General features: G+C 43.7%; 1 protein-coding gene across 5 annotated transcripts in view; it reads left to right on the top strand.

Annotated features, from left to right (window-relative positions):
* The window catches only part of DENND1A (DENN domain containing 1A), a 537,874-nt gene that overhangs the window by 315,977 nt on the left and 194,340 nt on the right, over positions 1–27,557 (top strand). For all 5 annotated transcript variants that reach the window (XM_029202625.1, XM_029202629.1, XM_029202624.1 and 2 more), the window contains one exon: positions 10,506–10,551. In XM_029202625.1, the coding sequence (XP_029058458.1) occupies positions 10,506–10,551 (46 nt within the window). The remainder of the gene's footprint in view (positions 1–10,505; positions 10,552–27,557) is intronic.

Below are 27,557 nucleotides of genomic sequence, written 5' to 3'. Positions count from 1 at the left end.
GATGGTTCCGGATCTGAGGAAGCACTGCTTCACAAAAGAACTCAGGTGTCCAGGCAAGAGTTGGGAGGTTTGTTTTTTTTTTTTTAAGCTAAGAGGCATCAAGGGGCCATGATAGGTCCATTGCTCTGGGGGTACAACCACTGCAACAGGAACTCATCTGGGAAGGCAGGAGGGGATAAGGACCAGGATTTCAGTTTGAAACAGAAGGAGGAGGTAAGGTGGGTCTGTGCTGGGCCTGATGGTTAGAAAGTGCACAATGTGTGCTGGTTGAACAAAGTGAAATTATAGATTCCTGGGTAAATCCCTTAGTAAGATTTGGCTGAACTTGACCTTGAGATTTGAGCAGAAGGGTAAGGAGTAGAAAATAATTCGGGCTTGGAAGTCAAAGTTCTGGGTCCAAATCCTGGCTCTGGTCCTCCTGAATTTATGTCTTTGGGTGAATCACACAGTCTCTCTTTCCTCATCCACAGAATATAGGTAAAAATATAGCTCTTCGTAAAGAGTCTGGCATCAAGTAGGCACCTAAAAGGAAGTTGTTAGGTGATGACAGTCACTGAGCCCTATATTGAGATGCACCTTCATTTTCTTCAGCAGCACCTAAAACTGAAAATGCCAGGAGCCTTTGGAGGAAGCTTTGGACAATTTCTGAGTAAACTGTCTTCCTGGTGGAAAAATGGGAGAGAGAAGAGATGGCTCTTTGCATTATCTATGCTGTGGATTCTGTAGGAATCTATATCTATACTATATAGGTTCTATAGGAAAACTGCCTTTTCAAGTTCTCCATTTGATTTTTAAAAATTGAAATGTAGGGCTTCCCTGGTGGTGCAGTGGTTGAGAGTCCGCCTGCCGATGCAGGGGACACGGGTTCGTGCCCCGGTCCGGGAAGATCCCACATGCCGCGGAGCGGCTGGGCCCGTGAGCCATGGCCGCTGAGCCTCCGCGTCCGGAGCCTGTGCTCCGCAACGGGAGAGGCCACAACAGTGAGAGGCCCACGTACCGGGAAAAAAAAAAAAAAACTGAAATGTAATTCATATACCATAAAATTCATCCTTTTAAAAGTGTACAATTCAGTGGTTTTTAGTGTATTCACAAGGTTGTGCAGCCATCACCACTAATTCCAGATCCATTAGGTTTTTAATACCTAATTTTTATCGTTGTTAGTAAGGTAATCCACCCTTATTAGTTAAAATAATACTTTTTAACCTTTCAGAAGTATATATAGCAAAAAGCAAATGTTCTATAAAAATGAGTAGTCTGTGTAGATGGTTGGCATCAGACCCTTAATCTGATCCCTCCAAGGTGCCCCTGCTGGCACAGATGCTAGGAGTACAGTGTGTGACGATGCTCATTCAGCCTCAGCGTTGACATTCCTGTGAGGGTGCTGAGGCTTGCAGGGTTAGAGAAGACATAGTGTCCCTTTACCATGGAAGTGACCCTTCCGCAGTCGGGGATGGTGGTTGTTGGCTTGCCCACCCACCCTTCAGGGCGCTCTCCTGACTGCAGCCCACCGCCCCATGGTCCTTCACATCCTTTGCTGCAGCATCTACATCTGAGTGTCTGGACCCACCCTGCCAGTCCCACCCTCCCAGTCCCCTTTCTGCTGCCTGATGTGGTAAGGGGCAGCAGCCTGCCTCCCTTGCCCCAGTTTCTGCCTGGCCTCCATGGGACATAGCTGGCTCTTATCTGTTCTTATATGACCAAGCCTTGGCCTGGTTTTCCATTTCTTGTGATACATCCTGTATGTAATTCCTCACTCCTCCCTGACCTGGAGCCTGTCTTGAATCCAACACTTAGAAAACTCTGGAACTTCTAAGAGATAGTGCAGTGGCCTCTGCAGCAAAGACATTCTACATATGTTCCTGGTCACCAGTAGAGCAGGAGCCACAGACCATGTAATGTCATCCTCAGAGAAGCTTCAGCTGTGGAGGAGATTACCTTGTGGCAGGGATTTGCGGTTGTGTCGCTACCTCTCCCACAATGAGAATCCATGAAGCACCAGCGTAGTGCTAGGCTCAGAGTTATCTCTCAACAAATGTGGGTTTGTCTTCCCTGTGAATATTTGAAAGAATGAGAGACTAGGCTAAGAAGGTAATTGGACGCTACGCACCTTGGCACGTGACGTATCTTAGTCCTGGAAAAACAAGAAGAGATTTTTTTCCCCCTTGTTACCACTTGGGTTTTCAACGTTTACACTCTTTTGGGGGGTTACTTTCTCTTGGTTTATTTATCCATAAACCTCTTTTTCTCTTCTTATTTCTTCTGTACATCATTCTTTCCTGGATTTCTACGAGGGTCTCGTGGGTTGCTGGTGGCTTAAACCTGAGACTTCCTTTTGCGACCTGGCTCTGGCTGTTAACGGTTCTCACTGAACTCTCTGGGGCGATAGAGAGCCCTGTCTCCTGACCTTTCCTCTCTGATTAACTTCTCCTGCTGCAATGGTCTTAGCCATGGAGCCCTTCCTGATGTTTTCCAAGTCTGTCTCCTTCCGGTAGACTGAGGAGGCATAAAAGGGCGGACTACTCTAGGCTTTGATGTTGACCTCTCTGGGTTTTCATCCAGGCGTTATCTTTATAACTTTTGTGTTTGTTTCGGTTGGGTTTGGTGGCTTGGAGCGCTTTCCCAACCCCCAAGGTTACCCCCAGGAAGCCACAGGGCCACACTTAGGAGGGCATCGTCCCCCACTCCCCACTTTCACCCTCAGCTCAGATACACACGTGTCTCGCATTAGCAGGCCATTTCCAGTGACCAGCACCGCGCGCCCAGCTCCTCCACTGCTGTGAGCCCCATGCTCTGGCTGCCGAAACCACGGATGGCAATGAGGCAGTCTGTGCTGCCTCTCCTAATCTGGGGTTGCTCCTGTCCTCGTACGTAGGGATCCTCCTCCTCTGGTATTGCTCATAAACCAGGGAGGGCCGGTTGGAAACCAGGCAAGAAGTTAAATACTTTTTCCCCTAAGAAAACCTCGATTAACTAATGGCATTCGCACCCCTTCTACCTTTCAAGTCATATTTTCTGCCTCTCACCAGTTGTGACCTTTGTCAAGTCACTTAACCTCTTGGAGCCATGGGTTCCTCTGTGAATTACGGAGATCAGCCTTTCAAGATTGCTGTGGGAACGAGATGAGGTCATCTTAGGTCCGCCCCACAGCACTTTGTAAGTCTCCTCACGGCAGCCTACACACATACAAGAATATGCTTATTGGCTGTCTGCTATTAATTGTAAGCTCCAAATAGGTAGGGATCAGAACTATTTTTTCTCTCTTCTATCCTCAGCCCAAGGTGGTGCCCAACATATAGTAATATTTACTGACTAATATTTACTGACTGACTGACCAGCACACGGAAAACACTGAGCACATAGTAAATGCACCATAAGTTGTTAGTTTTCTCTCTTTCCCCTCCCCGGTTGCCTTTTTAAAATGGAAGCTCCTGAGAGACTAGTTTATTTTTCTCTATGGACACCGTGAATCACATTACAACCCTGTTTCCCTCTTTGGGTTGGCAGCTGGAGGACTCAGAGCCAAACCTGTGGCCGCCCCAGCAGGTGTGCAGCACCTCATGGCACACATAGAAGTGCTCACTCACTCCGGCTTATGCTTTTTCCCTTTGCCCCTATTTTTTTTTTCCTATTTTTGCTGCTGTATTGAACATATTTCTATAAACTGCCGTAAATTCTATTTAGAACAAGAAAGGGTGTCAATTCATTTAAGCTAGTTGGCAAATGTAGTTCTATTCTGGCTACAAAATGTCCACTTGCTATTTTATTTTTCAGCTGTAATTATCAAATACCCATTTTTTTTTCTTAAGTGTAACATAATGGTTAAAAAAAAGTTATTGTACAGCAACAGTAGTATAAGAGACTCTTGAAGTAGGAGGATATGGGCTGGAATCACCATTAACTGTGACCATGGGCAAATTTCTGAGAATCCCTTTTTTAATCTATAAAATGGATGGTATAAATTGTATTATTTGAGGATTAAATGAGATAAGGGCTCCCACACAGCCCTTGGTATTTGGTGAGCAATCGGCACATACCCGCCTCTTTATTCCTCCTGCTCTGCACACAGCCCCACCATGGACTCTAGGGAATCAGAAACAAAGTTTGGTTCTCCTGTGACTGACAGTCTGGAATAACCATACAAATTAGCGCGTGCTTTATGCCAAATGGGCAACCCAGACAAAAGCCTCTGAATAGGGAGGTGTTAGCAAGCCCGGCGTGATCTGAGAAGTGGTGCTTGGCGGACAGCACAGGTTCAGTAGGACTTAGAGGAGGCGGGGACTGGGGCCCACGGGGACACTCGTGGCTCAGCTCAGAGGCAAGTTGGGGTTCCTGTGGTGAGGGGCTGGCCGGAGTCTCGGACAGAACGTGGAGGGGCCCGGGACTTGGCACAGCTGCTGGCGGTCCCCCAGGGAGCAGGTTAGAGCAAACCTCCGAACCTCCTTCCACTTTTCTTCCACAGCCGGGCACGTGCTGGGCTCCTGGGAAGCAGTGAGCTTGCTCTCTCTCAGTGTGACAGACTTGGGTTCTAGTCTCAGAGCTGCTGTGTGACCTCAGTGAGTTGTTTAGCTTCCCAGCCCTCGTTTCCTCATCTGTATGGGGGGCGGTGCTGGTACCTACCTCATACCGTTGTCCTGAGGGTCCAGTGAGAAAGTGCCTGTCAAGCCCTTAGCCTAGTGCTGGCTATGGCAAGTGCACCATGAACGGCACTGGCTCTTCCTGGCTCCCTGTGCGACACTGGCCATCGCATTAGCCTGCGGCCCATCTGTCTGGTCACTTTCAGGAAGATGAAGACTAGGATTATCTGTGTTCTCCAGCAAGGTGTGTTGTATGGTCTTTGTTCGCTTTCTTTCCCCCGTTCTGTTGTCCTTTAACCTCTCTAGCAATGCCAGGCTTTGTTATTTCAGAGCAGAATTTTAAACTGTAAGACAAACTGTGTTTACACGTTTGTTTCTTTTCAAAAAAGAAGGAGGGGAGGGAGGGAGGGAGAGAGGAGGGAGGAAGGAAGGAAGGAAGGAAGGAAAGCTCAAATGAGTAAGACCAAGAGTTTTCCTTTCCTTTAAAGACAGTGAGCTGAGGAAAGACTTGTGGGCTCCCTTTGCAGATCTGGCTATTTGGCTAAAAAGGTTGAGTGCCTCTGAGAGGCGAGATGGGTGCTGTGATGTGTACACTGTAATGCTCACTATGCTTTAATGTGGGAAAAGAAAGAGTAGACCTTCCAAACCCCTGGGTAGCTCTACGCTGTATCCTTACTAAGGTCAAAGAGGTGTTGCTCCTGGGGAGGGGGGGGGGGGGGGGCCCCCCCTCCTACCTCTCTCCACATCTCATCTCACCTCCCCTCCCCTCCTCTCCCCCTTTGTCTTGGGAAGCTGCCTTTTATATATTTGAGCAGCCAATGTTCCTTTATTTCACCTGACTCTTTTCCAATTAGTAGCCGCTCACCTCAGGGGAACATAATTAAAAGGGCTCTAGTTATCTGGGCGAAAGGAATTAACAAATTGAGAAAGTGCAGTAATAATGAACGGGGACTATAGGATCATTAATAAGTCTGCAGTATCCATATTCATGCCTGTCCATTGCTAGGAATGAGCTCATGCTGCAGGACTTACCTATAAGAGCAGTGCTCTGCATTGCAGGTCTGGAGTTGGTGAGAGGATTGGGTGAATAGCCCCCTTGGTTTTCCAGCACGCCTTTTCTTTTGGCTTAAGTTCTGAGTATGTGCTGTGGGACAGTATAGGCTTTCAGTCCAACAGCCCTGACTTTGAATTACAGCTTCACTCTAGCTTTGTGACCCTGGGGCGAGTTACTTCACCTTTCCAAGCAAGCCTGTTTCCCAATCTGAAAATGTGGATAGCAGTGATACCTTGCAGAGTTGCCTTAAGAATTATGTATGAGTGATGCACAAAAGCACCTGGGTTATAGTAGCTCAATTGATATTAGTTCCTTTTCCCCTTAAGAGGATTCAAAATAAACATACCTTTCAGGTAAAGGTCATTATGTTGTCACTGCCTTGACACTAGCAATATAATCCCTCTCCTTTTCATGGGAGAAGGAAGAAAGAATAGCTTTTACTCTTCCAAGATGACAGTGATGAAGTCAGATAGTGCCGTAATTCCCAGAGAACAAAGGCCTAGGGCAGATACACCCTGTCCCGCTACTCAGAGATGTACAGTGGCATCCCACAATCGCCGTCAGCCATAGGGCAGTTGTGACACGGTTGTGATGGCCCGCCTATGCATGAACTTGGTCGTAGCTGTTAATATTATCACCCCTTTAATTTAATCATGTGCACTGTTGGTTCTGCACATGTTGTATCTAATTGCCATTTAAAATGTCTTCCAAATTGCAGTCAGATTCAGCACTGAAATGTAAAGTCAGTGTGAATGGTGAAAGGCAGAGCAGAGCAGAGAAGCATGGTGTTCATTTACTATTGGTGAAACAGATATTTGCGTTGATATTTTTTTGATAAGCAATAAACAAGTTCTTTCTGGGACCTAACAAATGAAGATAGCATCTAGATAAAGTATTATGTTTTTGTTACTGAGATACCTTGGATAAAACAAGGGCATTGATGACTCTGAATCAGAAAATGATTCAGAAGAGTCAGGTTCTGAATGTGAAGTTTTTTAGGACTAGCTTAACCAATTTTTTGCTATATTTTCTTTTTAAGAAAGCGTGATGAGTGGTTTTACAAATTTGTCATTCTGTGTGATAAGCAAGTAATGAGTCATAGTTTACTTGGTGGTTTTTGCATTTTGGGTGGTACATAAAATCAAGTTTAAATGTTACCCTCTGAAGAAAGTGATAAACAACCCTACTGAGCTCAGTAAGTAGACAAGTGACAAGGGAGTGTGCTTGGGGTCAGAAATTCATGTATAGAGGTGATGCATGTCAAACACCTCACGCTCATCACGGAGTCTCGACTGTCCTCACCAACACTTTGCCAGGTATCCTTCAGAACCAGGGAAGGAACAAGAAACCATTCTTTGGGCACTAAGAGAATGGGTCCAGTCATACCAGCCATGCCAGGGCTGTGAAGAGAACCCACTTGGACATAATAGCTTACTGAGCCTACCATGTGCTGCTCCTGTGCTAGGCACTTCATGGGTTCTCTCTAATCCTTGCAGCAATCTTGAAAGATTTCCACTGGGGCTGGTAGTGCCCTTTTAAAAGACACTTTGCCAAGATATAACAAAAGATATTAAAAACAGTCCTGCCCTTTGACTTGGAAATTCCGTATTTGGGAATTCATGCACATGAAGTTGTTCATTTTCATTACGATGTTACTTATAGTGAAAAGTTGGAAGTGGCTTAATGTCTAACTCTAGCAATAGGGTTCAGCAAATTAAGGGACATCCATACTTGGTTGAATATTACATAGTCTTTAAAATAATCACAAAGTTTACAGTATAATATGGGAAATGTTAATGTAGCCAGTGAGAAAACAATAAAATATATGCACTCTATAATTTCAAAGATATTTTTAAATATTAATGTTAATATTGGAGGAGAATAATACAAAAATAAAAGTAGTTGTGATAAGATGACTTGATCGTGGGTGAGTGTCCCCTCCCCCCAAATTTCTCTTTACAACAACAAGAAAAAACAAACAAAAGAGAATGATTCAGTAGCTGCAAAAACTATTGAGGTGTATTGAGAATACAAATTGTTTTCAGAATGCAGGTAGAATTACCCAGTTACGTATTTGCTACATTCAGATGTTAAGGAGTCTCTGGAGTTTCTTTTTTTCCTCTCTCCCTCTCCCCACTTGAAATTTGTAATCATTGTATTTGCAGAGCAAAAATGCAGTAGATTCAGGGACACATTTGAGGTTTTGTAAGCAAATGATGACACAGTAAAAGGTATTTGTCCAAATTTGCATTCATACAAAACATGGTGTGCTGTGATTTCAGAATAAATGTGTTTTAAATATTTTCTAAATACAGAGCTGTTGCAGCCCTAAGTTGGCTAAGAAACTACATTTCTATGACAGGCCATAATTACCCTTTGGTAAATTATTGGGCTTAAAAAAAAAAAAAATAGCCTACCTAATGGTAGCTGAAGAGTGAGTCTCACTTTGTCCCTTTCTACATCTGCCATCACTTCTAAGACTCCTTTTTACTCTCTTTCATTGATTTTTATTGCAGGACAAAAGGGCATGGCATTAAAACCTAGATATTTAAAATTCTAGAAATTTTTTTTTTCAGATAAGAGCCTATAGTCTCAGATAAGAGCCTAAATTATACAGAGGCTTTTGCTGTAGGTATTTATTTTTACCTTTTTCTCACAGTTGTTTGAATGTCCTTTTCTATACATTAATTCATTTGTTGGAGCTTCAGTTCAGAAATTCTAATTAAAACTCAGGGTCATTTGTCACTTGCATGACAGTGCTGGTAGGAGCTGGGAAAGTTTATAAGATTTGGTTAAATATTATGGATTTGAGTTTTCTCCCTTCTATGTGTTTGGCTGTACTTCTGGACACATTAATAAGTGGCCATTTTTCTGGAATTCTGCACTCTTCCTGCTTCCTTTCGTTACATTAGGCAAGGTTCCACTAGATGAGGCATTTGCAGTCTTAAGACTTCCTGCCAGGGTTCAGACTTTGTATTTTTGACATTGAAGCTGTCGTGTTCCTGAAGCTACTTAATTAGAAACACATTCATTTCAATGTACACTGGAGAAAGCTTGGACAGCAGAGCCAGGCACACTGGGAAGTTTGAGCATTTGTGTAGCTGGCAGCTAAACTAATGGTTTACAGTTTAAGGGGAAAGAATATCATAGGGCATTTCCTTGCCCCTGGAAGCGAAGGGAAGCTGAATGTGCACAGCAGATACCTTTTTTAAAAAGGGGAGAAGAAGAAGAAGAAAGGAAAGACAACTCCACTTTCACTGCAGTTTTGTGTCTAATTCTTTCTTTGGCTATTATCAAATACAAAAATCTTCTAGAAGAATAGTTGCCAAACTGTGCTGCTAATATTCAAGACTGTTTTACAGGCTCCCAAGATATATTACTGCAGAGGTCTGTAGTAAGGAGAACATTTTATATTCTGGGGAAGGATTTTTGCTTGAAGAATTTTATTTGTTGAATGGTAATGAGGGAATTGTGCTCTTTCTTATTTTTAAATGTTTGAGCAATTTTAAAATGCACATATGATGTTTAAAAAACCTTCGTTGCCCATCCATTGCTTTCAGGAGAAAGCCTAAACTCCTCAGCATTCAGTGGAAAGCAAACCTCTCCTTTTTCATTTCTTACCACTCCTCATTTCCCTACCCTGTCCCCAAGAAAGCCACCCTCCTAGGTCCACTTCCACGCCACCAGCTGCCCCAGAGGAAAGGTACCTGGGCACCTCAAGTCTGAGCCAGGTATCTTTCCACTGTGCTCATAAAATACCTTTTTGTACCTTTCTCAGGATGTATCACATGCTGGAGAGACAGATGGAAACATTGTCAATGTCTTGCTTCCTCTCTACTCGTTGACCTCCCTACCTGAAGGAAAAACACTGGGTGGGGGGCGGGCCTGGGGATTTTAAGTCCAATATTACAAACTCAGCGTGGCACGGAGGAAGAAGGTTTGGAGTCAAATCCTAGGGTTGCTGCTTGTTTTATGGCATTAGAGAAGTGATTTAAGCTCTCTGGGCCTATTTCCTCCTCTGTAAAATGGGTATAATACCTACCTTGTGAGGTTGTGTGGGTTAGGAAAGATGAATTTCAAGTTCCTTGTATAATGGCTAGCCCATTTATCGTTGGTAAGTAGCATCATAATGATAATTTATATGTGTGCCCCTGAAACCAAAGGAAGTCGATCCATAATGCCCAGGTTTTAAAGCCCCTGGAGTTGGGTTCTCATCTCCTGCTCAGTCACTAACTAAGGGAACCCATTGCTCTGGGAATGAAGCAGTTAGAAGGGGCTTTTTGAATTACAGTGTCATCAGATGGCATGTGTGCAATTGGGGTGGAGATGCTTGCTGGCTTTGATGCACTTTGTCCAATCAGAATGAACAGTTAGATCACATCTCTTGATGGCAGGAGGAAACAGCAAATAAAAAATCATTCCTCTTTGAAGCACATCATGCCCTCCATCTGACATTGTTAACTGCTTTTTCTGTTGTAATCATGGCAACAGTGGTTCCCATTTGTACCAGGAACTGTACTAATCACTCGACATATATTTTCTCATTCTGATAGCAAGCTGCCAGTTAGATTCCAAAGTGCCATTTTAAAGATAAGGCAACTGAGGCTATGCAATCGCATGGCTGCTACTTAGGGACTAACGCCAGGGTCAGTGCTCTTCCCGCCACCCATGCTTTTAAGGCTGCCCACATTTTGAAATTCTTCCGAAGTTTCTAGGCTTGGGAACAAAATGTCACATTAGGATTTTTGTTGTGAAAGGAAATGTAACTGTGCATACGTTTATTAAAACAGTTTTTCTCCAAATAGTGAACCATGTGTAATTTTCTGTCAAAAGCAACAGACATTAAAGCAGCTGTGTGTCTCTGTTTCTCTTCACAGCGCTCCCATGCCCTACCTCATAGGAATCCATTTAAGTTTAATGGAGGTAAGTGGGCTCCTCTCCTCCCCAGATACCTCTGTTTGCGGTTGTGTTTTGCTATGTGGCAGTGGAAAAGACGCAGTCTCTGGATTCACAGCTCTACACACGGGAGCGTGTCAGAGCAACGCCTCGTGCACAGAGCAGAGCGTTCAGCTTAGACCCTTTCCACTGGGCTCTTGTTTCCAGTGTTTTTCCACTTTGTTTGGAGATTGTCAGTTTTCATGGGTGAGGGAGTGAGGTTCAAAGAGGCAGGAGGAAAGGGTTCTTTAAGGGTTTGAACGAGGGAAGGAAAATGATTCACTTTTCAAAATGATGTTTATTCTAAAACACTGCAACAATATTATATTACATTTTTTCTCTGTAGAAAATGTGGTATAGAAAATATACAGAAGTATAAGCAGGAAGATTAAAATTATCCACAATACCATTATTCCAGATTCAACCACTGTTAGCATTTTATTTTTCTTCACCCTCGTCTTTATTCTGTGAATATATATTTTGTATAAATGTACTTCACTGATATGGTATAGAATTTTATGTCTTTATTTCATTTAATATTATGGCATGGGGATTTCTACATGTTTTTGTCTACTCTCAGTAATAATTTTTAATTTGCTACCGGTCCTTCCACTGTTTGGATATGCCACAACTTAGCCATTTTCCTATTACTGTTGGACACTTAAAGCTGTTCATAATATTTCGCTATTATAAATAGCATGTCAGTGAACATCTTTACGCATAAGGCTTAATCTGCATCTTGACTTAACTTCCTTAGCGTAGAACCCCTAAAGTAGAAATGCTTGGTCAAAGCTATGAAGCTAAGGCCAGATTGCTTTCTGCATGGCTGTACCGGTTAGATAGCAGTTCTTTTAAGGGACTTTTCTGTGCTTTTGTAAGTGCCACTGGTTTGTACACATGAACCCTAAGCTTTTCCCTCCTCAGGAGAGAGCTGAAATTTGCACTAGAGCAAAATGGGGCAGGAGGTAGGGGGCTTGCCTGTTTTGCACAGGAGATAAGCTCTCAGAGGGAAAAGCTAAAGCCATGTCCGTCTGTGATGATGCTTTGCATGTCTTAAAGGAAGTGCTACTTCTCTTCTTCTGTTGCCTTCATTTCACGTCGACGAGGACCACCTGCTTCTTCACTGTTGCACACTGTGCTATTGTGCTTACGAAAATGAAACAAGTTGGTTATCGAAAAACCTGTTTGTTTGACATTGAGAATCTTGATCAAAATAGACCACAGAAATCTGCTCAAATTTCTAATTTGACAGGACGGCCATGTGGCTCCTACATTCTGTTAACAGTTCCTCCTTGTCATCACCCAGCCCTGAGCACATACAGTACACAGTTTATGGACTATCTTGGATGGTGTATTTAGATCAGCTTGAAGAGATTTCTTCTGTGTTTTACCTTTGTTTGTCAAGTTTGGGGGTGTATTCAAAGCTCCTGTGTGAAAAATTGAAAGTGAGTACTTGCTAATAGAACTTTCGTGTCAATTGTTGTACAGTTGGAAACTCTAATCTAAAGACCATTTGGTCTATCAGCATCCACGGCTCTTCCCTGCCTCTTCTGCCTTCCAGGCTGTTACAGCATGGGTTTTTTCAGCCTCCGTTTCACAGCCCTTTACCTTGAGGATTGTCCAGGTTTCTAGTCTTGGCTTGCTTTTCTTTTCTATATGCCCTCTGGCCATCTTTTATAAGGCTTTTTGCTTTTGCCACCAGGGTAATGTCAGTGACTCCCAACTGTGATTCTAACACTGGCATGCCTCTCTCTGAACTTAAGGCCCAGAGTTGCAAATGCCAGTGGAAGGTCACCAAGATGTACTGTCGATGTCTCAGACTCAGTCTTCCCCAAACCCCTTGTTATCTGTACACACACACCCGTCGAGTTACTCCACTCCCCTTCCACTGTTCCCGGTCCCCGTGAGTGGCCCCACTGCCTGAAAAGGCACCAAAGTGGGTCACGCTGAGCATGGCTGAGTGTCCTCTTTCTCATTTCTTTCTCTCTAAATAGTCACCAAGTCTCTGACATGTCTCTCGCCCTGTTCCTTCCTCGCTGCCTTTGTTGACATTTTACCTTGCTTTCTTAGATTTTTGCAAAGCCTTATTCGTTCATTCGAGAAGCAGGATCAAGGCCTCTTGTTTTCCGAACATTTTGCTAGGTCATGGAGGTATGAAGATGAGTATGAAATTCTGGTCACTCTGCCTTTAATAGCCTGCCTTCCAGCCTCCTCTGCCCTACCCCCGAGTCCTGCTCAGGCTCCCCGCTGCTGTCAAGCCTCCTGTCCTCTCGCTGTCCCTTGTTAGCCGGTGCTCTGGCTGGTCTCTAAAACACCCCCATCCCCACGCCCCTGCATGGCTAAACCTTCTCTTCCCCAGCTGTTGGAGGAAGTCCTCCCGTTGGCCGTTGCCTTTGCTTGATGTACCTCTTGCTCAGGACGACAGCTGTTTGCTTCCCTGCCCTCTCCTTCAGCCCTAAGAGCAGGAGCTCTTTGGGAACAAGGACTGTGCTTCATTCACTGTGGTGTCCTCAGCACCTAGCAGGATACCCAGCAGGTGCGTTCTGAAAAGAAGGATTGAGTGAGTGCTTGGAAAGCTGGAATTTGGAACACATTTAGAGCCCTCCAGTAGGCATTGCTGTTGTCAGGGAACCCAGCACCATAATTTTACTTGAAGGTGGAGGGAGTAAATTTTTTTACTTTTTATGTGACTGTAAGTAATTTAAAACAAGGGTTTTTTGTAGTAAAACATGCTGTGCACAACAGGCATAAATTTTGAAGCTAAAACTTGAGACAGAGTTTTGCACTTAGGTGAATGGGTGCAAGTCCACTCTCCTTGGCCTTTGAAGGGTTTTAAATGAGAAGGTTTGGGAAGCACTGGCCAAGATAAATCTTAGCCCTGCTGATTTAAATTAGGGAGGGTTTGCCATGCTGAACTACTATGTGGTCAGCACTAAAAGAAAAACAAAAATAGTAGTTACCCCACTCTTGAAGCCAGCTAAGACACTTTCCAAACAAAATAGCGTTTCCTGCATGTGTGAGGCAGCTGTGAACTACCAAGTCATGAAGTACAGTCTCCTGCTCTCCTCCCATGGATTTCAGCTCAGACTCGGAGTCCTCCGGTCATGCTTTTTGATTGGGCTTATCTGGTTCTATTAGACCTTCAAGTGAGAGAGATGGTTCCCTGAGATTTCTTCCAGGAACCATGGGCTATAATGTTTGGGGGTGGAGCTCATACCTGGGGCCAAAGGAAAACTCTTTAGGGAAGGAGATTGGGAAGGCCCATCTCCTCTCGCACACTAGTTTTCTTACTGGCAATTCAGCAAAAGGCTTATTTTTGACTGTCTTGTTATTTTTTCTTGAAAGCTATAGGCACCTTATTATGCCTTTGCATATGTGCCAGAATTTTTTAAACTTCAAATGAATGTGGCAGATGTTCATAAAAGTTTAGAAAAAGCTACCATAGGAAGACTTTTTAACCATTTTTATGACACTCAAATTTGTTGCACAAAAAGAAATATAAATTATAACCTACTGTTCTCATTCGAAAGAAGGTTATTTGGGGGGAAGATCTAATTCTAGCCTTCAAGCTCTTACAGGCTGTCCTATTTGTTAAGTGGTAACCTAGTCACCTAAAAGAGTACACCTTCCTTCTAAAGTGACAAGTTTCTAGCTGATCGTCATTCTTAGACCTCCACTGCCTTTTTATATCCTTTCTCTCATTTAAGCAAACACTAATTTGAGGCTGGTGGTAAGTTAGCAGGATAGCCAAGGGTTTTGGCATAGACCTAGTTTCTTCTTGGAGAGAATGATCATGTTAGCTGGCAGCTAGGAAACACCAAAACGCGGCCAGATTACACAGTGACTGTTTCCTTTCATTCCCTCCACCTCAGTTGAGTTCAGGGGAGGCTCTGCAGCTCCTCCTCTGTGCCACGTCTGGTAGCAGGTGCCAGGTCAGTTCTGGTAGATGGGTTCCTTTTCCTTTTTGATAAATGAAGACCTTCCTTTCCAAGCCTCACAAATAATGCTTTGTGTACAGACCTCAGAGCCACATGAGGGATGCATGCAGAAGGTGTTTTGTATCATTCCTGGTGATGGAATGGTCAGGAAGGAGGAAGGAAAGGTTATAGCAGTGACACAGTGCAGACAGAGGCTCAGGTTAGACTGCAAATTAAGCTCCACCTATATACAGAGGCAGTAAAGTGTGGTGGTTAGAATGTGGGCTCTGGGTTCTGGCTCCCCTACTTCCTGCTTGTTTCATCTTGGGCAAGGTGATGGACCTCTGCACCTCTGTTTTCTCACCTGTAAAATAAGGGCAATGGCCATAGCTCCCCCCTATAGTATCATTGAGGGATCTAGTGAGATAATGCTTATCAGGTACTCAGCACAGTGCCTGGCACATAAAGAGTTCAACAGAGGTCAGCAACCATTGCCATTTTTATTTCCTCAGTGGCCTTAAAGCCGTTTACATTGTTAAGTTGATGCCTTTGAAATTGTGTTTTAGGGACTCTTGGGTTCCAGGGCTCATCACCTTCATTCCCTAGGGAAAGAATTTCACTAGAATTGGCTTGTGCCTGCTGTTTTCTTCTGGTTGACAATGCTGGGGGCAATGTGTCAGGGATGGGAGTGGCATTTTTAAGGAACTTGATAAATGCACTTCCAGTTCCCTGCTTGACCACTCCCTTGCAGTAGTAATTTCAGGTGTGGTACTTTGTCTCTGTATCTTACTTTCTTCATCTATAGGAGTGGTTAGTCCCCATCTCTTAAGATTGTGGTAAAGATTAAATAAATGAGTCCTGTATATGTCCAGCATATCCCAGTGTCTGGCCTGTGGTCGGTACACAATACACATCCCCTTCTATAGTAATGTTTTGGTAGCCTTCTGTGTACCAGGCATTGTATCACACTAGGGGTTCTATATAAAATGGTGAATGTGACATAATCTGTGCCTTCAGAGTTCTGTCTAGAACATATGCAGACAAGGAGAAAGTAATTGCAGGGAATTTGAGAGGCTATAGGCTCTGGTAGGGAAGACAGTGAACTGAGCCTTGTGGGCTCTGCTTCTCAGAGGAGAGGAATGCCTAAATGGAAACCTAGCAGATAAATTTGAGTTCCACCAGGAGGACAGGGAACAGCATCTACAAAGACTTAGAGTGTAGACCATGGTGTTTCCCAGGAAGTATGAGCAGTTCAGTGTCTGACAGGAACGTGGAGCTGAAGGGGAGAGGAGCACTGAGGCAGGCAGGCAAGGGCCAGGCCATCCAGGGCCTTGTAAGCCGTGTTAAAGAGTTTCAACTTTACAGGGCAATGGAGAGCCATTGAAGGGTGTAAATAGGGGAGGGTCAGGCCTCCTCCTCCTGGGCCGTTAGAAACACGGTCCTTCCATATAAAATGCTTGGAAGCGGCGTAACCATGTTCATAAATTGTTGTTTGTAAGGATCAAGGTAATTCTTAAGTAAAATTACACACCACAAGGGGCTTCCCTGGTGGCGCAGTGGTTGAGAGTCTGCCTGCCGATGCAGGGGACACGGGTTCGTGCCCCGGTCCGGGAAGATCCCACATGCCGCGGAGCGGCTGGGCCCGTGAGCCATGGCCGCTGGGCCTGCGCGTCCGGAGCCTGTGCTCCGCGGCGGGAGAGGCCACAGCAGTGAGAGGCCCGCATACCACAAAAAAAAAAAAAAAAATTACACACCACAACCATGTACATAAAATTCAGATGTGTTAGCGTCCCAAACCCAAGCTTCCGAATGGTTTCCTTGCTACCAAACTACCAAACTGTGGCAGAGGTGTTTGTAGTGATGACTTACTTTGAGGTTTCAAGCACCATTTTAACTAGATTTTTGTTTCCTCTCTGTTTCCAAGTACTTTTTATGAATTAGATAATCTTTTTACAGTGCAGTTTGAGAGGATAAATTTAGGTTATATACTAAGTGCTAAGTTCCAGGCAGTAGGAACAGGGGAGTGAGACCCAGGTAGCACAGGGGTCTACCTACCTCTCCCACCAATGCAATTTCAAGAGACATGTGATGGGGGCATGAGGAGACAGGCCCAGCTCACAGCTTTCCTCTCTTCCTCACCATCCTTTATGTAGGAAGGCTCAGCTGGAGCACATGGAAGCCTGGTTTTACAGATGCACCAAGTGCTTGGGGCAGCGCTGAGCCACCACTCCAGGGACACATCCCTGTCCACACTGAAGCACCTCTCCGTCTCTGGGATCCAGAAGCCATATTTGTCTGTGTCTGCAATGGTTTAACTGTGGAGCTTTTACACAAAATAACAGCATTGACTTATTTACAGACAAAGAAAAATAACTTTTTTTTTTTCCCTTTACCTCTAAAAGAACTTGAATTGCTGTCAACTGAACTGGTGCCATTTTAACTAGTTTTTTCTTTTCATTTTTCTCTGGCATAGGAAGTCTTTAATCCCTTGTTCATTTTTTTATGTTTATTTTTTTTAAGTTTCACGGTCAGTGTAGAAGAGTGTTTCTTGTTTACCATTGTACCATTTTGCTTCTTCACAGGACTCCACAGGTAGATAGTATAAGATGTAGTTTGCCCTTGTTAATACTGTGATTCATGCAAAACTCTCAGCCATAATTATATGCAGGTATAGGTGGTGACTTGTGCATGTGTTCTCACGAGAATTGAGAAACTCCATGTGAGATCTCTTTGTTAGTGATAAGTAATCAAAGTCCTGCTTTGTAAGACGGTGATATTTGCATGAAAAATTCCACCTGGTAGTTTCAGTCATAGGTTCATGGGGAGATTTAGCAAGAAAGGGAGAAGGTTGGGAAGAAACTGCCGTCTTCTGTGTCCTTGTTCCATGCCAGACACAGTGCCCGGTGCTGTACCTGTTCTCACTTTTGCACATCCTAAGAATCTCTCTGCCAAGGAGGAGACATCCATATTTGCAAATGGGGAAGCTGAGGCTCAGAGAGAGAAAGTAATTTGCATCCTGTCCCTCCGCTGTGCTGGGTTTGTCAGACCCCAGAGCCCCTGGATCAGGCTCTGTGGGTTACGCCTAACCCTGCCGCAGTCCCGGCAGAGGTTCCCAGGACCTTTGCCTGAGCTCTTCCTTCTCGGCGCGGCCTCCAGGCCATGCCCTGAGCACTGTGGTGAGGGGACGGAGGGCTCACGTCTGGCAGCCTCATATTTCTCCAGAGGAAAGCTCTGAGTACACTTGCGACTGGGGCTGGGTTACTTACCCTCTCCGAGGCTCCATTCTCTAATCAGTGAAATTAAGGTAATATTATCCATCTCAGAGAGTTGTGAGAACTAACTGATATAATGGATGTGAAGAGCTTTTTAAAAAATTCTACCAAACATTATTCTTCATAGTGAGTAGTAAAAACAAGAGACAAAGTTTAGATCAATGAAACCCTGACGCTTGCTTAATTATATAGAGAGAAAAGTAATTCGACAGTAGCTTGGTCTTGCTGGAATTTCCTTAGCGTGCTGTTATCAAGCGATACCATCACATGTGAATCTGTCACATCCAGTGCATTCAGAGTGAAAATTCAGCAGCTCTGTTCAACTTAGGGCCTGAAGAATGTTCTGGATTTCGCCTGATGGATTCCCCCTGGAAGCTCTCTCCTCCTCATGTGGCGTCTGCTTTTAAAATGTGTGGTTCTTAAATGCCACTTAGCCTAATGTTGGAATTAGTTAATATGAAACAACTTAAAGCCCTAGTAGTAATTTATGTTATCAAAGGGAACAAGTACTTCTGGCTGATTTAAGTATCTCTTGCAGTCAGTACATTTTCAGTCTAATTTGTCGTGACTGAAATGTTCTCTTGTGAGATGAGATAGCCCTCTGTTATAGATTAGAAAAATTGAGTAATTTATGAGGGAGAGTCCCAGTAGAAAATTTGAAACCATCATTGATGCTTTTGTTTTCCAATTTTCCTATCATCACTTAGCCAGTCAATTTAGCAACGTTAAAACTGACTTCAAAGAAGACCCAAAGTTTCTAAATTGTTACTAAGAGAAGCTTAAACTAACCAAATTCCTGTCAGATTAACACAAGGAGCAGCATGCAGGAGGCTGTGGAGCAGAGCGGAAGAGCTCTTGAGCTCTAGAATCGTGGGGACCTGGATTCGAATTCTAGGTCCGCCGCTACTGGGAGACTTTAAACAAGCTCCTTTGTTTAAAGGAGAAATCAGTTTAGCAGGGGGAGAAGTACGGCTACTAAATCTCACAGTTCGACCACTCCGTACAAAACTACTATTATGTTATCCTCTGAAGAGATGCCTATTGGAAATATTTAATAATAATATCAACCATTGAATGAGCTTCTACCAATATACATGGCACTTGAGCTGTATAATTTTTCATTGTCACGCCTTTGTGAGGGGTGCTCCTGTTTTGCAGATGGGGATGTAAAGGTGTCTCTTTGAGCTTCAGACTCCTTGGGTAGATTCTCCACTTCATAGGGGTTTTTTAATGAGGAGTAAATGAGAAAATCGGTACCTGACACGTTGTAGGCGCCAAGTAAATGGAAGTGATTATCAGTATTATGTGTGTGTAGAACTGGTAAATTTTCTTTAAAATAAGCTGAGACATCTACCTAAAATTGGCCCTGCCCTTTTTTTCAGCCTCCTTTTGTAGTTTTTATTGAGTGACTTTTTCTAAATCAACATTAGCTTAAAGACACTCTCAACTGAATACAGCCACATGGGACTGGTGACTTCTTTTCAAACTCCTTGCAAGTGATTAGGGGTGGGGCCGTTGTGGGCGCTCAGAGACCAGCAGCATGATGATTGAAAAGCGGTGCCCTTGGCCTAGTCAAATCCCACTTGGAATCAGGGCACATGTGGTTTTGTTTAACACCATGCTCAGCAGACTCATGGTACAGGTTTGTGACCATGAGACATTTGTTGTTGATATGTGAGGTCACCACAGTAGGGGTGTTTGTCAACCAAATTAAACTTCCTCTTAATGACCTAAAATAATTGATTCGGAAGGCCTTTAAATGGGCCATGGCGATGTGTAAGCACGCTGAAACCTGGCATTTTCTGCACAAGGTATTGCATATTGTTGTTTTGTTTGTTTTGCTTTTGTTGGGAAAAATGTGGCTGGACCAAGGGCTGAGAAGGCAGGCAGTGATCCTGAGTTTGAATTCGAGCTCCACTATTTGTCCCTCTGTAACTTGGGCAAGTCGCCGAGCATCTGTGCGTGTATGCTTAACATCTCCATCTGCAAAATGGGGTCACCTGCCTCAAAGTGATGACAATTAGAAATAATATGGCTAAAGTTCCATGCACATTAGTAGGCCCTCACCCAATGGTAGCTATTATTATTAATAAAGTATTTCCAATAGGCATCTCTGAAGAAGAGCACTTAATAATAATTTTATACAAAGTGGTCAAACTGTGATATAGTAACTATTCCTTTTTTTTCCCTTTACTAAACTGATTTCTCCATAAACTGCTCTCCGTACTAAACTTAAACATCCATAGAGAAAAGTGTGACTAAAATTGGAGCCTATAAACCTCTCTATACATACTGTCTGATTCTCAGCTGATTTCAAAATGAATTTAAAGTTGAATATTTAAAATATATGCCATTTAGGCTACAAAAGAAGTGGGTTTTTTCTTTGCCCATTGGGTTCAGACATTTTTGACCTAAGCTCAGGCCATTGCAGGTAAGGAATGGGGCCACCGTACTATTTTTGTTTAGAAACAAAGGCATGGGCTCAGGGCTTTTCCTAAGTATGATCAACAGTGGCAGTTAAGTTGGACGTTATCAACATCCCACAGAATGTTTTGTGTGCCCTGCCTAAAATCCTTTCCTCCATAAACCCAAATACCTGACAAAAACTAAAAGCTTCAAACTGGGGCTGCCTAGACTCCTGGACATGTCCTTAACCAAACAGAATATCTGTTAAACCCTGGTGCCTGGGAGTCAATTGTTTTAAAAGATGCAGTGGTAATAAATTTATATCCTGCCTCTTCAGCATTTTATTGAAAGTATTTTGTACTGACCGAACGGGTTAAATTATGAAGCTTGATAAGTACATATGCACATTACCCATCCTTAGCTTTAGAAGAAAAAAAAAAGGAAGAAAAAGATAGCTATGATTTTGGAAGTCATCCCAATTTTTAAAAATAAGAGAATTTGGACATTTTGGCATATGGGGTTTTTTAAATGAAATTTCATGGAACTGAAAACAGTCAATTTTAGGTTTCCAAAAATTGTTTTGATTTTCATTGGTATAAATTTGCTGCACATGGTTTTAGGGAAGTTCTGAGAGATGCATTTGGGACTTCGGGGTTGATTTTTTTTTTTTTTTTTTTTTGAGCTTTGCGATTTATTTTTAAAAGGTGATTTTTTTTTTCTAACTCAAAGTATAAATCGGAGGAGACCAGAGTTCCATTTCTAGGACAGTTTTTGGTAATGACATCGTTAAGCATTTCCAAACAACTGGACTTGGGGCTGAACTCTTGGGCATCATTTCAGCACCGTTTGGACACTGCACAGCAGATCCCTCTCCCCCTCATCTCTGAGTTAGAATCTCGAGGCCAAGTGATTTGGGCCGTTCCATTAGCAGCAGCTGCTGGTGATAAGCACTGTGAGAGTCACCTGTGTAGGGTCAGGCTTATTGCACATCAAGGTTCAGCAGTGTCGGAAGAGAAGGAAGATGCCCAGGAGGGGGCTCCAGGCCACCTGCTGTGTGAGGATCAAAGGGTTGAAAGGTCAGAAGGCACAGCTTCCTTAACCATATCTGTCTGTGCAGTAGCTATTTCAGATTGTAAATCTTGGCGATTTCATTAAGTCCTCCTGGCTGCTACTGGGGCATCGAAATAATAAAATTTTATATCTGTTGCCTTTCCTGCCTCTGGCAGCCAGGCTGATACATTCTCTGCAAAATGGGGCATCTTTATGAAAACCTTTCCTGGAAGGATCAGAGCAGCCTTAATGAAGCCTCCCTCAAATTAGGAAGTTGGGGTTCCTAGGACCTCATCCTCATGTTTTTTAAAAAGAAAAAAAAAAAAAATCACACAAACTGTTTAGCAGCCTTTGGGATTTGTGTAGCACCTCTCTTCTGAAAAGCTGGTCCCCAAATATTGCCTATTGCTAAATGCTTAATCGTACAAACAGGATGAGAGGTGAGCTTTCCCAGTGCTGCTGCTTATTAAACAGGCCCTGTTCTAATGACCACAGGGTCCTTTCTTTTAGGCAGCCCCAAGCAACTATACAGGTACTACTTCCCACTCAGCAGACCTTTCAGGTGTTTTGAGAGACATGTCTCCTGAATATGATTTTCCAAATATTTTTCCTAGATCTTAAAGTTGTTATGGACCTTTAGGGCTCCTTGGCTCTCGGGCAAGACAAATCACAGTAATGGCTGCCCCTTTACTGCCCATATGTTTAAGACCCCCTGTAGTTTGTTTGAAAAGTTAAGAGATTTTCACAGTGAAGGTGCCATTTCTGAAATTTAAAGTGTTCCTTTTCACTGGGAGATAAGTTCACTCTGATTAAGTCCGTAATTCTCACTAAGCCATGTTTATGGGGGCAATAAACAATGTTTCAGCATGCTTGTTAAATTGGGTTTCCAACCTCTCCACTCTTTAAAAGTTGACATTTCAAATAAAAGGCAGGTGGAGATGGGAGTCCAGGTTTGCTGTGCTTGTGATGAATGAATGATGGCAAGTGGCAGTTGCGGGGGAGGAAGGAAGGCCCTATTTTATGAGAGGGTGACTCCAAACCATTTTGGGACTAGGGAATCAACATCCCCTTAAACCCCAAGTGAAACTCTTAAATTCAAGTTTCGTCATTTCAAATTGGATGGATACTATTTTTGAAATACTGCTGGACGCACTACACTCATCATTTAATTTTCACAACAAGTCTGTGCTATAGAAGCGGTGGCTTTGCTTTACAGATGATGAAATTTGGGCACAGAAAGGTTAAGTAACTTGTCCAAAGTCACACAGCTAATAATTAGCAGGACCAGGATTCAAACCCAATTATTTTGTTGTGTGAAATATTTTAGTGTGTACAAATAATAATAATAAGACCCTGCCTTTAGGGTCTTTTTGTTATTATATATCTAGCCTATGATAAGTCTATGTATGGAGGTTACAAAAGAAATATGTGATCTGGTCACTGTCCTCAGTATTTGCTAAACCAGGAATGTAGACGGGGCTCCACAGAGAGAAAGGGCCCAGGCTTTGGGGAGTGGCAGTCCAAAGCTCAAGTCCTGGCTCTGTTATTACTCTGGACCTGGAACAAGAGCTTCATTTTTCTCTTCTGTGAAATGAGAATAATAACGCCTATTCCATGAGGATCAAATGAAATCAGGTATTTAAAAATATAGTGTTTTCAAACTCGATATTTTATAGATGACAGTGGTGAGTGTTACTGCAGTGTATGTAAATATAGTATGGCTAAACCAGTTACTTTAAGGGAAAAGTGACAGGTACACATGAAACAATTAGAAACATCACTAATCAGGTTTTAATTGAGGATCCAAGTATGTGTTGCCCACTGTACTTGCTTAGAACCAAAGAAGGCCACTTGCTGTGGGAGCAGGAATAGTCAGGAAGGTTTCGTAGAAGAGCAGGGTTTTGCAGGATGGAGATAATCATGGTGATCCATGTCTGGGCCATCTTCACATCTTACCAAGTGCTCTGCCATCTCATCTCTCGTTTGCATTTTGCAGCAGTGGTGAAAGGTGTTGACACCTTCCTTGTCCTCTTTTTACACATGAGGAAACTGAATCTCTAGCAGCAGGAAGTGTGTTTCAATTTGGGGCAAAACCCCAGCAGTGTCAGGCATGTACATGGGCTCACCCCTCCATTTTGGGGGCCAGAGTGGAGGCCAGAGTGGATGGTGGTGCTGTGTTGGGTGGACTTGTAGAGCTGGCAGAGCTGGCAGAACCAAAATCTCAGAGGGAGGCTGGCTGGCACTGACTGAGCTTCTGCCCTGTGGCTGGCCCTTTAGGAAGCACGTGTCCTACCGTAACTCCTTTTAATCTTCTCAACAATCCTGAAGGTGGGGATCAAGACCCAGTCTCACAGAGAAGGAAACTGATGCTAGAGGAGGCAAAGGGCCTTGCCTGAAGCTACCTGGCTAGTAAGTGAGTGAGCCAGGACACCAACCTCGGGACTCTGCAGCTCTGGGCCATGACCATCCTGAGGAGGCAGCTGGGCAAGCTCTGTGTGAATGGAGATGTTCCACCAGATTGAGATCTTTTCCACTCCATATGACTATGCCTTTTCTTATTGATTATAATTTATTGATTTATAATTTCTTATTGATTATAATTTACCCCTACCCACACTCCCACACACAAGTGGACCGGGAGCCCCTTGAGTTTAGAGATCATGTTTTAGTCATCCATCAGTTTGACATGACTAACTAAATGGGTGAATGAATGAATGTCCAGTGGATGGATGGTCAGGAAAGGAGGGAAAGCACTATTGAAGAAATAGCCCCTTTGCTGACCTGGGTTGAAAATCTCTGGACTTGTTAATGAGAGTCAGTGCTTACTACCTTGTGAGGAGTGGATTTGGCCTGACCTGTGAGGTGCTTACACCACGTCCCTCCCCTGCCAAGCTTCTGTTTCTGTTTAAAGCACACTGGGAAATTCCAGCAGTGTTTTCAGGGGTCCTCTGAACTGTCAGGCTTAGATTTTTAATTTTGCAGAGCAGGAAGGAGCAAATCAGTGACTCCTGGCTCCAAAGAAAAGCCACTACGTTTATCAACTGCTTGGCAGCTCAGTGACCTTTGGGGCCAGAGGAGGGGAAGGAAAATGTCACTCTTCCCTCTGTGCATATCTGAGATTTCAGGAGGGAATAGAGAGTTTAGACTACCTGCATATTTGCCTTTCCTCTTCTTGTCCTTTCCACTTTCCTTCTGATTTCTCTTTCCCTTCCTCCTAGGAGGCCAGCAGCTCCCCGTGCTGTTCTTTGTTATGTTCTCATATACATGCGCATGCATTTGAGTACATTTGATGTGGGCTGTATAGTGGAAAGAAAGAACGTTGGCATGGATAACCCAGATTCAGATCCTTTCTCTCACAAGCATGTGAGAACATGGGCAAACTGTTTAATCTCTTTAGCCTCAGTGTCCTCATCCATCCAATGGGTACAGTATTCCATAGGAAACCCTCTCCCTTGAGAATTTTAATGGAGTCCGGACCAACCATCAAGCCACTTGGTGTGTCCCTGACAAACATCTATTAAATTACAGTTGCTCAGTATGTTTGTGATGGAAACAACGTGTCAGAGCAATTAGTAAGGTGCATTGGGTAATACAGAGTTTTTGGTGTCCATCTGGGTTCAACTGCTATGGCTCCACTGCTGCTAAGCCATAGGACTTTGGACAAGTTATTTCACCTCTCTGCCCCTGCATTTCCTTGTCTCTTCACAAGGGTGTCGTGAGGATTGCGTTAAATGGTACGGCATGTAAGGGCTGGGCCGCGGGAGGAGCACATCAGCTAGCAGCTCTCATTTTCTTACTGTGGGCGTCAGGCACATGATGGATGCGGAGCGTGTAACACAGTTCCGGGCCGTGCAGGCCCCTGGGAAGTTAGCTGTGCCTCAGCCCACACGTAACCAAGTGTATAGGCAGCCTAAGTGGTGACTGTGTGAAGGCCAGCAATAGTCGTTTAGGGTAAAGTTTAAATGGACGAACTATGAAGATGTAATTTTTGGTTTTGTTTTAACCATATTCCCTACCTTTCAAAACTTTAAAAAAAAATAAAACCTGCCAAGAAGTCATACTTAAATGAGACGTAAACTATAATGCCAGGAGCCATATTAGTGTGCCTTTTTCAGAGAGAAACAGACACTGGACTTTCTCTGAGCCAAAGCAAAGCACTCTGTGGACTTCGTAATGCTCCTCTTGAAGCAAAGTGTCTTTGCAGGAAGTCATTGTAGACCCGTGCCCTTTGCTTGGTGGTCTAGATGCTGGTGTCAGAGGTGCTGCGTTAGGTGCTGGCGTGGCCATAGGAGAGGAGACTCCTTACGGGCCTCAGGGGTCACTCCAGCAAGGAGAAGGCCTGCCTGTATAAAATGAAGAGCAAGGATTTGTGCTGGTGATGTAATCCAGGGGATCCAAAGAATGGTCAGGAGCATGCGCTGTCTCCCTGACTGAGCACGGGCCTGCCTGTAGCCAAGACCAGTACCCTGGGCAGATGGGAACATGGCCACATAGGTATAAAATGAATTTTTCCATTTTTTTTCTTTTTACTTAATCCTGTCACAACCCTATGTAGCACGTGGTCATAGCCCCATTTTATAGAGGAAGAAACTGAGGTTCAACTGTGTTTAAATAACCTGCCCTGGGTCCTGTAAGTAGGCATTAAAGAAGATAAAACTCAAAGCCCAATCTGACTCCTACTCAGTTCTGCTGCTCTCCCAAAGCAGGCTGACTCAGGACTGCAAATGTCCCTCGGAAGGTACCCAATAATATTGCTGCTTTGCTCCTCAACTGGAGAAGGGGACAGGACTGATTGGAGAAGCAGTAGGTGTCCAGGAAGGGTCTACCTTTGCAAACAAATTTTCTGACAGTGAGATATATTCTAGATTGAATCCTTTTTATCCATAGAATTATTGCTATGTTGTTTTCATAATAATAATAGTCAATACCCAGTGCTTATTATATGCCAGACACTATTCTAAGTATACTATACGTATATTAACTCATTTAACCACCATAACAATCCAGTGAAATCTACATTATTTGCTTTTCCTAAACATTTCACTGAAGTATGAGATTTATGGGAAGGGTACACTCATCCAAAGTATAGAACAGGGTGAGTTTTTACAAGGCAGGCATGCCATGTAACCACCACCAGATCAAGAAACAAAATGTTACCAGCCCCCAGAAGCCCCTCTTGTGCCTCCTTGTAGTCATTCTCCCTCTGACCCAAGAGTAAGCATTATCCTGGGTGTCAGTACTATTTTAATCTCATCAGACACATGCGGAAACTGAGGCACAAAGAGGTTAAAGGGTTCGCCCAAGGTGACACAATTATAACTGGCGGAGTTGGGATTCGGACTCGGGCAGTCTGGCTCCAGAGAATGTGCTCATGTCCCTGAGACATAGCCAGGAAAAAACGATAGGTTGATGGTAGTTTTCAGTGGCACAGAATCATAATAGTGGAGTCATTAGCCTTTGCCTTTAGTCTGAAAATCAGTTGTTCAAATTCGTATAGTCTTGGAACTCTAATCCTACTTTCAAATCGCAAGGATAGGAACTCGCTTTTCAGAGCCTCCCATTCATTCTACTTACTGCAGTCAGGTACTGTGTTAAATTCTTTACATGTATTATCCCGCTTAAACCTCCAGACACAGCTTGACAGTAGGTAGTATTATCCCCATTTTATAGATGAGAAAACTGAGGCTCAAAAGTGAAGAACTAACTGAAGGATACCCTGTGGCAGAGGCAAGGCTTGAATCTGGCTGTCTCATTCTAGAACCCACGTCTTAAGCTACCATGGTAATGCCTATCTTACTTTCTGTGTCAACTGTGAATTAATTCTACACACGTTAATCATGATAATTTTATGTGATTATTGTCATTGTCATTATTATTGTTATTCCCATCACACTTCCTTGTGCAGACTCTTACATTGGGCTTACATTGTCCATTTGGGCTCACATTGACATCTGTGCCAGGCCTGCCTCCCAGTAGAGTGAGAGGCCACAATATTTAATTCATTCTCCAATTAATGAGCATTTGCCCTGTGTCAGGCACTGTGCTGGGCACTAGGGATGCAGAGACAAATAAGACATAGCTCTAGCCCTCACGATAGTCCTGGTGAAAGGACAACAGAAAAGATTCACTGTGTGCTGGCTCATTTATTCCATGCGTGCCACCTCACTGACAACCCCCCCCCAACAACTCCCATACAAGATAAGGACCCCCGTTGTCAGCTGAGGCAGCGGAGGTGGATCTGGGCCCCTGCTCCTCAAGGTCCAGCACCAGCTTCTTTCCTCCACCTGCAGCCCCCGGCTTCCTCAGCCAGGGAGACAGCACATGCTTCTGACCATTCTTTGGATCCCCT

The sequence above is a fragment of the Monodon monoceros genome, unplaced genomic scaffold (genome assembly GCF_005190385.1).
Source record: "Monodon monoceros isolate NGI ecotype Baffin Bay Population unplaced genomic scaffold, NGI_Narwhal_1 Super_Scaffold_5, whole genome shotgun sequence".
NCBI classification, from domain to species: domain Eukaryota; kingdom Metazoa; phylum Chordata; class Mammalia; order Artiodactyla; family Monodontidae; genus Monodon; species Monodon monoceros.
This window is presented reverse-complemented; position numbering and strand designations above follow the sequence as displayed.